This window comes from Lacerta agilis, chromosome 2 (assembly GCF_009819535.1).
Source record: "Lacerta agilis isolate rLacAgi1 chromosome 2, rLacAgi1.pri, whole genome shotgun sequence".
NCBI classification, from domain to species: domain Eukaryota; kingdom Metazoa; phylum Chordata; class Lepidosauria; order Squamata; family Lacertidae; genus Lacerta; species Lacerta agilis.
The window spans coordinates 7,567,375-7,584,090 of record NC_046313.1 but is presented as its reverse complement, the minus strand read 5'-3'; the positions used below and the strand labels follow the sequence as shown (position 1 = coordinate 7,584,090).

General features: G+C 43.4%; 1 protein-coding gene across 2 annotated transcripts in view; it reads right to left on the bottom strand.

Annotated features, from left to right (window-relative positions):
• TFCP2 (transcription factor CP2) overlaps window positions 1–15,469 on the bottom strand; it is a 34,308-nt gene extending 18,839 nt beyond the window's left edge. The window contains exon 1 of one of the 2 annotated variants that reach the window (XM_033138450.1): window positions 15,212–15,469. In XM_033138450.1, the coding sequence (XP_032994341.1) occupies window positions 15,212–15,333 (122 nt within the window). In that variant the 5' untranslated portion in view covers window positions 15,334–15,469. The remainder of the gene's footprint in view (window positions 1–15,211) is intronic. The other variant, XM_033138449.1, reaches the window with a different exon arrangement.
• Between the last annotated feature and the right edge of the window lie 1,247 nt (window positions 15,470–16,716).

The window sequence follows — 16,716 nt, the reverse complement described above, 5'->3', positions numbered from 1 at the left end:
TTTACTAACAAGAGTTTGAAACAGCTTCAACTCACTGAAGTATAAAATCTAAAACTGCAGACGGGAAGAAGATAACTAGTGGAAAACCCACTCTCCCTCTCCAGGATTTGCCTTTTAAAAACAATGGGTCTGCTGAGATTCCACTTCAGATTCACAATTAGTTCGGCATCGAAATCCTCAGAGAAGTCTTATCAGCCAGAGGTCCACAGCTAATCCATTTAAATTCTGTAGTCACCATATCCAACATCAAACAACCATGATCTTATTCTGGATATGTTCTCCTCAGTTACGTGTGTTTGAGGAACTACCCTTTGAAGCCCCTCAAAAAGAGACATAGAAATTTAGAATGCCTCGTGATATCCAATGAAGAGAGCTGACTGAAGTGTCTGTATGGCTTATTCCCAGGCTGAAACTGGCCTTTTCTGGAAGCTCTGTGATACTGATCCCCTTCAAATCAAGATTCAGCAATGATGAGTTTAATAATGAAAAAGGGGGGGGGGAGCCAGCAGCAAGACTGAGTGGTCAGTTGTATTCCAAACTAAATGTTTAGAGCAAGGGTCTATCTTTGAATAAGTCTGGGTAAAGTCTTGTAAAAATAAGGGCTTAAATCCTAGAGTCTATGAAGCCAGGATGCTTGAGGAATTCAGCATTTGTGATTCCAATACAAACAGACCCAATCCACACTTCCTAGACTAATGCGTGATTGAGGACATAGCTATCACTTGGATTTTGCATGTCTCTGAATCTTTCAGTGCTATATATGTGTGTGTAATTCTAAATGCTTGTAGAAATGTGTATTATGAAAGAAAATGTTAAAAAATTGTACGCAGAAATATGTATTTATTTTAAAGCATTAATAGATTAATATCTTTACAAATTTTAAGTGGACTACACTATGTACATTATAAAAACTATCCATTCCAACAAAAATACACCCCCAAAAGCAGTAAAACAATACAAAACATAAAAAAGTAAAACAGAAATCCAGGCGATTGATGCACAAATATCAGGATCTAATCTTATGGGCCAAGGAAAGCATGAACAAAAATATAAGCATCTAAAAGGTTTCTGAGGCAACTGAGGGTAACCGTTTCATTTACAGAAGAGGAAAAGGCATTCGACAGAACAGGTGCAACAGCAGAAAAGCATTTTTGGGGTCACTGTCCTATGATACTCTGTAGGGTGCAGTGCCACAAGTAGAATTTCCCCATATGATCCAGATGATCTATGATCTTACATGTCTATACAGGGGCATATACTGTACAGTCTTTCAGGTAACCAGGTTCCAAATTGTTCACAGCTAACAACAAAACCTTGAACATGGTTTGGTAGCTGATTGGCAGCCAGTGCAGTTCCCCCAGCAGAGGTGTAATATGTGCACATCCAGGTGCAGATTTATAGAGGTGAAAGTGACCTGGACTGGAAACAGAATGATTTGCCTATTCCTACTATGAATGACTATGGTGCTGGAGGAGACTCTTGAGAGTCCCATGGACTGCAAGAAGATCAAACATATCCATTCTGAAGGAAATCAGCCCTGAGTGCTCACTGGAAGGACAGATCCTGAAGCTGAGGCTCCAATACTTTGGCCACCTCTTGAGAAGAGAAGACTCCCTGGAAAAGACCCTGATGTTGGGAAAGATGGAGGGCACAAGGAGAAGGGGACGACAGAGGACGAGATGGTTGGACAGTGTTCTCGGAGATACCAACATGAGTTTGACCAAACTGCGGGAGGCAGTGGAAGACAGGAGTGCCTGGCGTGCTCTGGTCCATGGGGTCACGAAGAGTTGGACACGACTAAACGACTAAACAACAACAACAACTATGAAGTTTAGGCTTTGAACTACCGGTAGATCTAGATAGAAATATTACTGGTAACTCCACAAGGGAGTCTCTGGGTGTATATATGATAAAAACCAGTTTAAGGGTATGGGACTGCATTTCCAGAGTGAGGGGCTAGATATCTCCAACACCTTCACTAAACTACCATTTCCTGGAGAAGAGCCATAACCTTGCCCACTGGATGATCTCTGGCAAGAAGCTCCTTCTATTGTATGTAAAATGGAAATAACATGTCACGGGACTGAATGCAGATACAACAATACCTGAAAGAAGAGGTCCTTAAAATACTGGTATGGCCTTCGGGTTCCTATTACAATATTGAGAATCCTGTCTTTTACTGGGGGGAAAGTTTCTAGCTCTTGTTTATGTTTTTGCATAAAGGGCTCACTAAAGTTTCTGTCCACACTCCAAAACTTAACATTTTAGAATTTGAGTCATATGAAGTGCAATCAGCTTTAGCATTCTTAGAGAGAGATAGATGAGAGATAGATGACAGATCGATAGATAGATAGGAGGATAGAAGAAGCACATTTACAAAGTTTAGCTATAAGCTGTAACCCTCAGCTTTCTGTACATCTGACATAGAACCCTTTATGCTTAAGCACTCATTCTGCTGACAATTTGAAAACATAAAAACCATAAAAACATAAAATATCTCAGCCAGGATTTGTCTAGTAAATCACAACCATTAACAAGCAGACAATCTTTCCTGTGTATTGTGAAACATGCTTGTCACAATTGCACAGGAGTGTACATCCAAGCCAATATCACCAGCTATTGTTTATCAGTGACACATAAAAACTGATGCCCAAACGAACTTTTATGTAAAAGCAAGGCACAGTTCAGCTTCTTGCCCTGCAAAACCCATAGCAGCTTCTGTTATTTAAAGATTGGTGATACAACGCTTATGCTGCTAGGAAGTAGGGATTTAAATCCTTCCTTCCATCAGGAAGATTAGTTAAGATTACTAGGAATTCATTAACACAGCAGATTTCTACACCATGGTAACTATGTTTTTTACATCAATGTTCAGAACATACTTTGGAACACTCCTGCCACACGATCTATAGTGGTACAAATAAAAAAATCTTGTCACATTTTCCAGAATTTGTTATGTTGAGCAGCTGGCCCAGAACACAAGCAAAACATCAGTTTATTCAACCAAAGGAAATTGGAAAACTGTTCCATTCAGAGGCAAAACAAAATAAAAAATAAAAAAAATTCCTTCCAGTAGCACCTTAGAGACCAACTAAGTTTGTTCTTGGTATGAGCTTTCGTGTGCACGCACACTTCTTCAGAGGGACTAGCAACAATTCCACGACCACCCCCAGCTCTAAAAGGGGGAGCTTAAGAAAGCACTGCCCCCCCTCCATTCCATTTTGTATATGCATTGACAAGATGGAAAATTTGTACTCAGGAGAAGTTTCATGGGCAAGTACGCCCATGAATTACATATACAGTAAACTGGTAAAAGATTAAGTGCAGATTGGGTTTAGCTTAGTGCAAAGACTTCTAGGGAAACAGTGATGGAGTAAAATTCCCATTTCTCTCACAAGCCTGCAACCAGAATCCAAACCCAAGTTGCACTACTTGGACTGTTCACACCACTGAGAGGTTTGGAGAGGGCAGGATGGTTGGTGAGAAAAAAGTCAAAGGGGTTAGAATTCAGGGCCTGCCTCTCCCAATAGCCATGTGAGACCAAAGTACACACAGGGGTGGGATACATTCCTCATTGCTGACCTTCACGTCTCACTGTTTTATTGCTTCCCCTCAGAGGCTTAGGCCCAGACAACACAAATTTCTGATGAGGTGAATGATGAAAAAGGAGAAAGGCTGCTTTAAGTTTATCATTAGAAAGACCTAATGTCATTAGAAAGACCTAATATTGCAATTGCTTCTTGTAGGAATTAAGGGTTTTTTGTATTAAGACCCAATGCAGGCCACTGTTTCCAATATCTTGGTCCTGGTTTAAAAGACTTTGAGAACACCACGCCCAAGATGCAATGTCTCTAAATCTCTCACATACCCCCTTACTATCTACAGGGCAGAACTAGACTAGGAGACCCCCCCCCATTTCTCATGACAGGGTCCCAGAAACCTTTTTTCAAGGGTCTCTGACACCCCCCAGTTGACAATGCACGACTCACGCAGTTGTTGGTGGATTGAACCCTGGCTGCCATCTGCACCCCACCCCAAACTCCTGTAAAGCAGTGAGAATGAGATCCATCAGCTCTTACGAACTGAGGAGGAATGCTATTTTGAAACGGAATATTGACTTTTAAAAGAATGAAGCGATAAATCCAACACACACATAATCTGAGAGTCTTCAAGTCATGAAGCAAGATGCTTTTTACTGGATGTAGCTGAATTTATATTGGACAGCATGAACCAAAACATAACAGAACTGTAATTTTTTCCTTACAGATCTTTGTGAATACAGTAATGGAGTTAGCAGGGGACCAGAGAAATACATCTATATGCCACATAACAGCTACCTTTGACACACATTTTGGATTCACTGCCAAACACAAGTTGGAGGTGATGCACACCAACACCCTAAATCAGCACCATGAAAAGGCTTCTCTCAAACAGGGGGATGGAGACTACTTCAAAAGGTGCTTTGCAACTTTAAGACACACTGTTAAAGCACTTACTTTTGCAAGTCTCCCATGTTCCTCCAACATTTAAGTTTTAAGGCATGGGTAGGCAAATTAAGGCCTGGGGGCCGGATCTGGCCCAATTGCCGTCTAAATCTGGCCCGTGGGCGGTCCGGGAATCAGCGTGTTTTTACATGAGTAGAATGTGTCCTATTATTTAAAATGCATCTCTGTGTTATTTGTGGGGCATAAGAATTTGTTCATTTCCTCCCTTCCAAAATATAGTCCGGCCTCCCCACAAGGTCTGAGGCACAGTGGACTGGGCCCCTGCTGAAAAAAATTGCTGACCCCTGTTTTAAGGGGAAGTGTGGGAAGACTTTCGATGACATGTGAGGGATTTTGTAAGGTGGGTAGCCCTGCTCACTTACCAATCATTGCCATCAAAATTGGGCCTGCAAGGCCAATCCCAATAGGGATCTGGCCCCTGGAGCCAAAAAGCTTCTCAATCCCTACTCTATCAGGTCCCATGTCATCAAAACTCCTTGCTTACCAAAGTATTACCCCAATTAGCTGTTCATTAGGCAACTGATCTATACATGAAGTTCAGAGATAACAGTGGTACCCCGTGTTACGTACCGTCCCCCTTACGAATGTTTCGAGTTACGCACTCCGCTAACCCACAAGTAGATGCCCCTTGTTGTGAACTTTGCCCTGGGATGCGAACGGAACTCGCGCTCCAGCAACGCGGCAGCAGCGGGAGGCACCATTAGCGAAAGCGCGCCTCATGTTACAAGCGGATTCCGGTTACAAATGGACCTCTGGAACGGATTACGTATGTAACACGAGGTACCACTGTACTTACTCCTAGGGTATGTGTAGAATTACTGTATTACTCGCCCCATGTATAAGACGAATTTTTAAACCCGAAATTAAGTTGTTTAGCTTTTTGGGGGGTGGGGGGGTCACTTCCGCCAATCGCTCACCCACCTGCCCGCCACTGCCGATTGTTTGCCACAGCCACTGCCACAACCGCCAATTGTCTGGCCACTCGCTGCTACCAATAGCCCACTTGCCCAGCCGCCAATCAGCTTAATTTACGCCCAATGATTTTGGCAGTTTATGGTGGGATATTATGTTCTGAGTTGGTGAGGAAACAACAAACATTTGATATATCAGGCTGCCAGTTTTGCTTGCCACACCAAATTTTGCCCAATGATTTTGGAAGTTTATGGTGGGATATTATGTTCTGATATATTATTGCAAGCAGAATATACTGTTCAAGGTTTCTACAAGGCAAGGCAATACAGAGGAACAAAAATTTATTTCTGATCCACGGTGTTTTTCAACCTCAGCAGTTATCAAAAGGGAGAGCTCCCATGTGCCCAGATGTCAGAAACAGACCATCTCTGCATCAAAGCACAGAACAGACCACTCAACAAAAGTACCGGTATGTAATTCAGCAAAACAACCTGCAAGACACTGGAGAAGAAACACTGGTTTTACATTAGATTAAAACTTCCCATTTAAGACAGCAATACACCCCTTTTTCTTATAGCTCATTTTTTCTATGCCTCAAGAACATTATTTTGAGGAAGACTGCTCCAATACACGAACAATGAATACAGAACCAACAGCAGTCTTGTCTGGGGCTTACATAACTATTCAAACTCAGCATCTGGTTAAAATGCTCTGTTCCAGAAGATTAGCATTTCTATTAGCCGCAGATCATAATTGGAAGTGGGCAATGCTATGATATCAGAGGCTTGCAAATTCAGCTGGTGAATACTTAATTTCAACTGTGTTTCCTAAATGAAGTCTATAGGAAATTGGCGCACAATGCAGTGTGTATCCCCAAGTCACAAAACAGCCGGTTCCAACACAGCATACCACAATGCTTAATTTGAAGGCAAATGTGGGATTACTTCAGTTAGCCATATAGAAACAATATACACGGCTACCTTCAAATTCTATCAGCTTTGGGCGAAAGATGTGGGTCATAATATTATGTTGGATGACTGGGAGAGATTGTGGAAAGAAGGTATCAAATTTACGGCTTGCAATAGTTTAAGAGAAAACATTATGAAAATGATTTATAGATGGTATCTGACACCAGTTAAGATAGCTAAAATGAATCCTAAAATGACAAATGTGTGTTGGAAATGTAAATCATTGGAAGGTACCTTTTATCATATGTGGTGGTTATGTCCAGGGGTAAATGCTTTCTGGGACAAGATTTATAAAGAACTTAAGAAGGTAAAGAAAATTACCTTTAGTAAGAAACCAGAGGCATTTCTCTTGAGCATGACCAACGAAGAGATACCCAGTCAGGATAGAGTGTTTTTTATGTATGCCACAACAGCTGCTAGAATTTTACTTGCAAGAAACTGGAAAGGTGAAGAGACTCCGTCAGTGGAAGAGTGGCAGATGAAGTTAATGGACTATATGGAACTCGCCGAGCTGACCGCGAGAATCCGAGACCAGAGGGAGGAGAAGGTGTCACAGGATTGGAAGAAATTCAAGGATTATCTAGTAAATAGTGTAAAATTGAATAATTGAGCAGAATTAGTTAGTAGAATTGGCTTTAGCTTGCTAATGTTAGATAAAATTGTTCAGAAGAAGTTTTGTTGCGAATGATTTAATCGTTTAAGAACATCTTAAGATATTGAGTTTAAGTGATGATTTATACTTGATTAATCAAATCTAAAGATTATTAAGAGATTTGGTAAATGTTGATGGAAAAAGATATAAAGTTACCCAAAATATATATGGTTTTTGAATGCAGTGGAGGGAACGGGGGAAGTCCCCACACAGAGAAGATAGAAACAAGAAGGGTATAAAGATAAGTGTATGTTTAGGTATGTATATGGTTTTCTTATGTTTATTGTTATTGTTATTGTTGTTGAATTTGTTTATTGTTTATCGTATATTGTGTTTTTTATTGTGTATATGTAGTGTTTTTTCTTTGTCTTATTGGAAAATAATAAAAACTTTTTTAAAAAAAAAAAACAAATTCTATCAGCTTTGCAGCGTACAGAAACAGTTGCTATTTCACTTTTATTAGGGTGCGGCAGGAGCCACATACAACTGGAAATCTCAACTTTTGTTGCTGGGTGGTGCTCCTGAGTCACAAAAAAATGACTGGCGACCTGTTATTTTCGATCTGTTACACCAGAAGCGGTTTAGTCATGCTGGCCACATGACCCAGAAAAGCTGTCTGTGGTCAAACATCAGCTCCCTCGGCCTGAAAGCGGAGATGTGTGCCGCACCCCAAAGTTAAATTCTTAGAGGGCTTCTCTAATGCAGACTTGATTCCTGTTAGAAGCATCATCAGGCAGTTGTGAACCCAATGGACATGACTCAAAAGCCCGATCCAGCACCTTGACTGTTCAGCAGTCTCTGATTGCATGTGCACGCGCACGCACACACACACACACAACCTCAGTCACTAGACTGGTTGTCTATAGTAAATATGGCTCCAGGGAAGCACAAGAGGATGTTCCTTTAAGTTGAAAAAGAACTAGCTGGGCGTTTTTCTCTCCTCTTAGGTGTGCTACTAGCTTTCATATGTTCATGTGTAACCCTAACTTCAAGTTACGAAAATGACCTTGGTACTAGATTAAGAATACCAGTAAATCCACACAGAGATGACAACTCAACAAAGAGACTCTTAACAACCAAGTTAGTAGGAACAGGCTTTTTAAAAACAGAACTGTGATAAGAGCACCTAAGCTAGGAAATAAAGCAGTTTTAAGTTATCAGTACTACTGTGGTTCAGTTCTATACCATTCCCATAAGGTCAGCTTCCCATGTCACCCATGTGTAATAAAAACGTTAACCATTTGTAGGGAAGATGATAAAGGAAACCAAGTTAAGCAGCTCAAAACAACAACCACCCCCTACAATCTACCACCCAGAATTAGCACCCTCAGTGGAAATTACTTCTTAAAGAAGGCCCTTTGACCCTAACACAGTTACCTCTCGCCTCGTTTAGGCCAGAGCATTGAACTACCCATTTCTTCACGCTGGAATTCTACCTGTCACCATATCCGGTTTGTGACCAGAAGTAGTTCGAAGTCCTTCAGCACTCCCATACTTTTCTGAATCTTTTACAGAGATTATGCAAAGAGGGGTTTGCTCAGGTTCAGATATCAAATGCAGGAATCAAGATTCTCAGCTTTGATTTTTTTAAAAGAAAGCACCATGTTTTAACCTCTCATAATTCCTCATTTTTCAAACACCAGCACAAGGCAGATACAAGAGGCTTGTTTTTCAGAGGAAGGAGCTTGTACACTTTTTATAACAGTTTGCCTGTTCTTCACAGTATCCAGTCACCTCTCTTTTCTGCTTGCTACCATCACAAACTTAGCCATATCTGATCTTCCACATACACCTGTCCCCAGTACACAAAATTTAAAGCCAGAATTACAAGGGAACAAGAGGCGAAACAGGACCACCCACACGTCTGCCCCCTAGTAAAAGAGAAGGGCAACATTTTCAACCTGAGGGTCACAAATTCTTTGTGAGTGGGGGACGGGAGGATGAATACCAATGGTGGGCAGGGTTAGAAGCAGGCAGTAGGTAGCGTTCTGAATGTGACTCACATTTGTACATTAGGCTACACTTCAGCAAATGAAAAGTCAGACATTTCACCCCTCTACCTAGGCAAGCAAAATGCATTATCACAGTTCAATGAGGCATTCCAGTTAGGAAAAATCACTTGAAAGAGGGTGCCGAGCAGGACTAGTGAGTAGTGTGGCCTGGGGAAAAGTCCCACAGATTGAACTGAGTGGTCTGAAGAAACACATTCTGGCCCCAAGCCCAGAGTCTGGCAACCCCTGCCCTAGAGATAAATATATATATAGGACAGACTGACAACATGTCATATCCACAGGGCAGATGAGCCCCAGGGCAAAACGCTCAAAATTACACAGAACAATCAATTCAAACTACATCAGGAGCACACGGAGCAATGTTAGACATAGAGCTCTAGCTTTATGGAATTAATTAACAGCTGAAATCAGATAGGTGCCTGGCGCAATCCTGTTTAGGTGCCTACTTGAAGACATTTTTGTTTAGGAAGGCTTTCACTGAGTGTAACCCAGTCATCTATAGAATATCAATTTTGTATCTGATATTGTTTGTATGTATCATTTTGTCGTTTATAAAGCTTGTGTTTTAGTCTGTTTTTAATAGGTCGCCTTTATGCTGTGAAATGGTTTAGGCATTTGTTTAATCAATAAAGCTCCAACCTGATGCTCTTAATTTGAAGTCCTGTCCATGCTGCAAGACATTTGCCATAGAATGACCTCTGGTGTACTCGTCAGATCCCCTTCTACACCCCTGATTTCTCAATTTCTCTTGCTATGATTGCTTGCATGGGAGCCACTGTAGCAGAGCTGAAGAGGGGAGCGGGGAGGAAGAGAAGGGAATGGCTGTTACAACTGGGAAACCCACAAAAAGGACATGAAGCAACTGGGTGGCCTCTGAGGAAAATGGAATGCTGGATTACATGGACATTATACCCCCACTTAGGCAGATATATTTTATTGTAATAATGATTTGGTCTTCCAGTGCTCATTGAGCTGAAGCCAAAACAGCACAACTGATGCACAAGAGAAAGGCAAGGAGATGCAGAATAACCCGGAGGTTTGCAGGCACCCCTCAAAATGGGGTGGAAAAATCCAAAATGGTGCAACAACTCAGTGCTGAGTGAGAGGGGGAGGGAAATGACAAGTGGGTGAGGGGGGTGGAATTAAGTGGGTAGAACACTCAACAGAATAATTTCAAACTGCAACATTTCATTGCAGTACCCAAAGTCTAAGGAAAGGAAGAAAATTAAAACTTCCAAGAGTAGAGAGCAGTAGTTAAGCACAAGAACACTAGCCAGCCAGATTAACAAATGCCTGCAGAAAAAGATGAGTTAAGAGACAACAAAAGATCATTGAAGAGGGTGCCAGACAAATCTCCCAGGCAAAGTGTTTCACAACCAGGGTGTGTTGAAAGATAAATGTATCTAGAAGGGCTTTTATGTTCTTACACAAGGAGATTGGCATTAAATGGGGCACAATGTAATCCCAGAACATGCAGTAAAATGCAGATAAAGGGGAGAGAGTGTAGATAACTACCATGAAGATGCTAGTATTTATATGTTCAATGTCATCTATTGCCCCTTTTAAGACTCAAAACCACCTAGATTAACAGATTGTACATTAGAGAAATGTATTGCTTTCTTCCAGCAAAAACGAAGCCTTGCAAACACAGGTTTACCTGCCCCAAAATGCAAACCTGTCAGGCATTTGTGCCCTTAAGAAAACCCAACACATGACTCATCCTACAGACAACAACAAAATTCACTTTGTGTCAAGCTCCTCAGTATTCATCACAGCATGCAGAATGAATCGCTGTTAAAAAGCAGCTTGCACAAGTGTTGTGCAAAACTGGGAACAACCCTCAGAAAAGAGAACATTTTTCTTAAGAAGCACAGCAGATTGCACAAACAACTGATAAATAGCATACATCATTTGCAAAAGGAATACAGGCAGCATTTGAGAAATCGTTCTGTTTTCCACTGTTCCGAGAGTGCAGAACAACAAGGTGTTGTATATCTAAATGTTTCTACAGGGGAATGCCATTCAACCCATCAAATATTCACATACCCACACCCATTTTCTCTACTTTCATTGACTGCATAGTTGGGCTCTCAGAGGTACAAGGAGAAAGTAATTTCACAAGGTCATTTTGCAAGTTTTTTTGGGGAGGGGGAGCAAACAGAAAAGCAGTAATGATACAGTGCAGACTTTTGAAGGCAGCTGGAGCAGTTTCAGCCACCTCCACATATGTACAGTACTCCTACATCAACACAAATTCTAATTTTACTACCTCAAGCATCACTTGTAACAACTCATGAGTCACAAGCAGATTTCCAGAATTCATAGGTGCAAATTACAGGTAGGTAGCCGTGTTGGTCTGCCATAGACAAAACAAAATAAAAAATTTAAAAAATTCCTTCCAGTAGCACCTTAGAGACCAACTAAGTTTTTTCTTGGTATGGGTATCTGAAGAAGTGTGCATGCACACAAAAGCTCATACCAAGAACAAACTTAGTTGATCTCTAAGGTGCAACTGGAAGGATTTTTTATTTTATTTTTATTTTGTTTTGACATAGGTACAAAGTTACTGAAAGCTAGTCCCTGGGCTTTCACCTCTTTTATTACTCACTTAATAAAAGCAAACTCCAAAATGCCTGATTTTAAGGAATAATTACCAAGTAGCAGATGGCATGACCAAAAGCACACAACCTGCCAATGTACCTTTGGAAACGGTAACTGTGCTGTAAGTGAAATTCCAGGTTCTTCAAAGCTCAGTCCCTCCTGAGTGTGTCAGCAGGTAAAGCAACACAATTAATTGAGTTGTACTGTTGGATTATATGATTGCATCAACATCATCAAAAGGAAATGTTACATCGGGAAATTAGTGCTCACAGTGTTGTTATTTTTAATTTCCTTTCTACAATGTTTCTTTCTCCTTTGGGCAAATCTAAATAAAAGTGCCTATGTCACTGAAGATCAGCACTGGAAAGAACCTAAAAGCTGCCTAGTGTAACCTCATGTTATGGGATAGAATTGTCTACCCATCAGATCTATGCAATTTCAATGGTATGCAACAAATTAACCCTTGCCAAAACAGTCAGCTGAAAAGTTGATTCTCTTCCATCTTTGTTGGGGACGGGGGAGCAATCTGAACAATTACTTAGCTTTCTGCTGAAACTAAACCAGAGCAGTATCTTTCAGAAAGATTTGGCTTGCCCAGTTCACATTAAGGATTCATCACAACAACACCCTTATAATGTGATAGAACACTGTAATCAATGTATGTGCTGATAGACCCCCTGAGTAAAATAATACCAAACCAAGGTTTACTTTCACGGAAGCAATCCCTGATAAGCCTCAGGCTCACACACTGCCTCATCTACCCCTACACTCTCCAGTCTTGGGCTTCAAAATATGGCTTAGCAGCAAGTCGTAATTTGCCAGTTCATCTGAAAAGTCAAATTATGGTTTAACTTTGTACTTTCTGGAAGCTAGCATTTGACTATGTTCTGGGATCCGGGCTTGTAGCAAGCACGGACCTTAGCCTGGCTGTTCATTCAAAGAGGCAAACTGTGGTTTGACACGAAATCATGACTGGAAGAGTCTGGAACCACTGCTCAATGGGGAAGAGACAGTGCCTGAGTTCAGGGCTCCTTCTTGGAACCCAGCACCAAAATAGGAGGAATTCAACACCACACTGAAGCAGATGTTCTGCCAAGGCAATCAATTGCACTGAAACATTCTCCCTTCTCAATGTGATGCTCTAGGGGTTCTCTTCTCCCCCTCTAAGCCAACTTCAGGGAGCACACATAGAGGAGGAAAGCCCCGTTGCACTAGCAGAAGTCGTTGTGCAGGCTTCCACCAGCAGGACTAATTAGTTGAATCTGGCCCATTATGTTTGAACAGGCTTAGTATCAGAAGGTGTTTTTAAAGACATTTTCAGTACAGTAAAGCAGTTTCCATATTCTGCCTTCTTCAGGGGCTGTGAAGCAGCAGTCAGGAAAGAGCTGTAAAAGTATACCTACCCATGCTGTCGTTTGGGCAACCTCTGAGCATAGCTGTCAACTTTTCCCTTTTTTAAAGGGAAATTCCCTTATTCCGAATAGGATTCCTCACAAGAAAAGGAAAAAGTTGACAGCTATGCCTCTGAGGCAGCTTTATTTCTGAAGTGAAGCCAGCATACATGTAACCATTCTAAAGTTTATGCTGACATCAATCAATCAATCAGATGTTTCTACGTAGCTAACTATCAGAGCATACTCCACTGAGGGAAGGTAGTTCTGCATCTAGAGTGACTGAACAAGAGGAATCGCATAAGGCAGGCACAGGACATGAGCTACTTAGCTCCAGGGGAATCTAAAAAGCAGCCTTCACCATGTGTGGGCTTTGGGGACTCAATCCTCTTGGTACACTAATGGACCCCAGGATACCAATAAGTGTTTAAAGGTAAAAAAAAGCAGCACTTCATGAAAGTCCCAAATGTGCTCAGTCAGAATGAGGGCAGCTGCCCTTACATCTAATAGCTACACCTAACTACCGGTACTTCTTCCCACCCACACAGAGGTAGTTATTGAAAACAAGCTTAAAGCTTCAAAAATCCTTGGTCTGTACACCACATAAAAGTGGCATTGGATTCATTCTCATTGAACAGCTGATCCAGGGCACTAGTGTACAGAGCTCAAAAAATGCAACAAAAGCAACCCAAGGGATGGAGGGACTCTCCCAGGGAATGAAGGTTGTAATGTTTGGAGCTAATTTTTAGTTCAGAAAAAAAGCAAGTGGGAGGGTATCAAGAACATTATAGGAGTGTATAAAATTATGCACGGCATAAGGAAAATGGATAGGCAGGACTCCTCTCATAATAATAGAAGTTGGGGACACTTGGTTTCAAGACAGATGCGAGGACAGATTTATTCACGTAGAAACTAGCTAAACTGTGGCATTTGCTATCATAAAATACAGTGATGGCCACCACAATGGATAGCTTTAAAAGGAGATCAAACTAATTCACGAAGTGTAAGTCTATCAATGTCTACTAGTCATTCTGGTTATTTAGCTCCAGTATGAAGAGGTTTGCCTCAAGTACCAGCAGCTGCCGAACTGAAACAGATTACCATTTCCCTCAGGTGCTGCTCATGGGTTTCCCAGAGGCATCTGGTTGGCCGCTGTGAGAGCACCATGTTCAACTAGATAGGCCTTTCATCTGATCCAACAGTGTTCCTATGGTGTCTATGTCTGCTTGCTCCATCCATTATCAAATAGCAGCAGGTGACCAACACAAAAACATGTGATCTGCCCTATCCTTCCTTTTATGAAGCAGTCTATCCAGGTAGACTGAATGGCTGCATCTTACTCACAAGAAAGAAAAATTGTGGAAGTCAGATTCAGAAAGTCGGCCATAAATACAGTATGGTTACAATAGATGCATTCTGAAATCCAACTAGGTGTCCAACAAGTTATGCAGTGAGAGCAAGAAAGTTACATTTTGATGACATGTTTGTGAACAGTTACTTCGGGAAGTAATAGTAGGCTCTACTTTACAGTTTCCTAAAAAGCACTTGTGTTAAACGATCCTATTGCTATGAAGAAAAACCCTGGGCAAACCTGTGCAAGATAATCACTCTAAATAAGGAGCAAATTTGATGTTCATTACCAAGTTTTAATTATTACTGATTAGTGCAAGAGCAACATGTTAGGAATCAAACTATGCAGGATAAATGTATGATCAACTCAAGATCAAGCTTAACCTTGCTACTAGATTGACACGTGAGCAGCTTATTATGACAGTCTTACCATCTATGGATTTCTCTATTTTACAACTTGGTAAAACTGTGCTTGTGTTGCACACCCCCGTTTCATTCAGCAAGCTACAGCAAGTTATGGGGATGTGTAGCTTGCCTGACAGATTAATGCCCCCCCACCATTTTAGAGGAATACAAGACAACATACAGTATTTTCACAATACACCCTGCTTACAAAAGGACATCACATGGTGCAAGCAGGAAGCAGCTGCTCATAGGATACTGGACCAAAAGTAACATGAGATGCCATTTGGTTCAATTACACTCCGGGCACCAGACACAAGAGACCAAAAGTGACACATGCCAGTTCAGCCTTTCCAAATGAATATTTCAGAACTCGGCCCTTGGAAGAGCTCTGGACAGAGCAATTTCCCTTCCTTACCTCATGCTGTAGGCACCAGCGCCCAGCTCCTGCCCAATACCGGAGAGGCTGGCATCGAAGTCCTGAACCAGGCCGGACTCGATAACTTCGTCCGCGAGGGGCAGCTTCAGAGCCCAAGCCATCTTTGCACAGCACCTCAGGGGCTGACTAGCCTCGGGCAGAGAGAGAAAGTGGGGGGGGCGCTCCTCCAGGAAGACTCACATGCACGCCAGGATGGCCCCGGGCAGGTTTCCAGGGACCATTACCTATCCCAGAGAGACTCCCCCTTCAGAGGAACACCGGCCACGTGGAGGGGAGCCACAACAGCCAAACGCCCATCCTCTTGCGGGGTGGGGGGGGCAGCCCCGCTTAGGCCCCCCGCCGCCTATGCAAAACAACCCCCACGCCTGCACCCCCTTTGGGCTGCTAGGGACCCCCCCCAGCTACGTTTTCTCACGTGGGAAGGGTAGAGAGGCACACAGGCAGCTTCCAGCGAGTGCAAGTGAGGGAGAACTCCTGGGCCCCCGCTCCCAAACTCGACCCAAGCTGTGGGCACCCCCGAAACAACCCACGCCTACTCCGTGTCGCCTCACAACGACCCCCTTTCAAGAAGAGGGTCTCTCCGCCGCCGCCGCCACCACGTGGACCCAAACACGCCCTCCTCCTGCTCCCGCCGCAGCCCGAGCGACCCGCCGCCAGAGGACGCGGGAGAAGCCCAAAGGGCGCGCGCCCCTGCAGCTCCCTCAGCCTTGCGCTTTCCTGCTGTGAGGCAAGCGCCCCCTCAGCCCCACACCGCGGAGCCCGGCCACCCGCGCTCGCTCGCTCGCTCGCTCGCCGCCGGCTCCCTCCCCGCCCCCGCCGCCTAACCCTCGCGCGCGAGGAAGCTGCCCAGCCGAGCCGCGCTCGCTCCCGCCGCCTCTGCCTCCGCCAGCCCCGAGGCCTCCTTCAACATGGAGGCGGCAGGAGAGGGAGAGGGAGATAAAGAGACACACAGAGAGAGAGAGAGGCAGACAACTCCGCTACACACGCAGAAGCCCGGCCGGGAAAGCGCCCCGCCCCCGCCCCACCGCAGCCAACCACGGGCCTCCTCCCTGCCCACTCCGCCACTCAGCCAATCGCAGGGCGGGAGTGAAGAGGCCTCTCTCGACCCATAGGCCGAGTCGCAGATAGGGGCGGGGCCTCGAAGGAGGTTATTTGGGTGGCCGGCGCAGAAGCGTGGGTGAGAGGAGCGGGGCTTTTCCGCGCTTGCGTGTGTTGGGGTGGAGGGTGTGAGAGAGGGATCTAGGTGCCGCGCGTGCGCGTTGGGTTCCCGCTCCCCCTCGTGGCACCCTTTAAATGCTGGAGCGGTTGTGCTGACCCAGTCCGGGTTGCGCAGGGCCTGAACCTTCTTGCTTCACTTACTCGGAAAACAGCCCCATGGTGTTCATTGCGGGGTTTGTTTTTTTTAAAAAAATTCGATTAATAGAATTGTAAAGTTGGAAGGGATCCCGGAAGCATAGCTGTCAAGTTTCGGATTTGAAAATAAG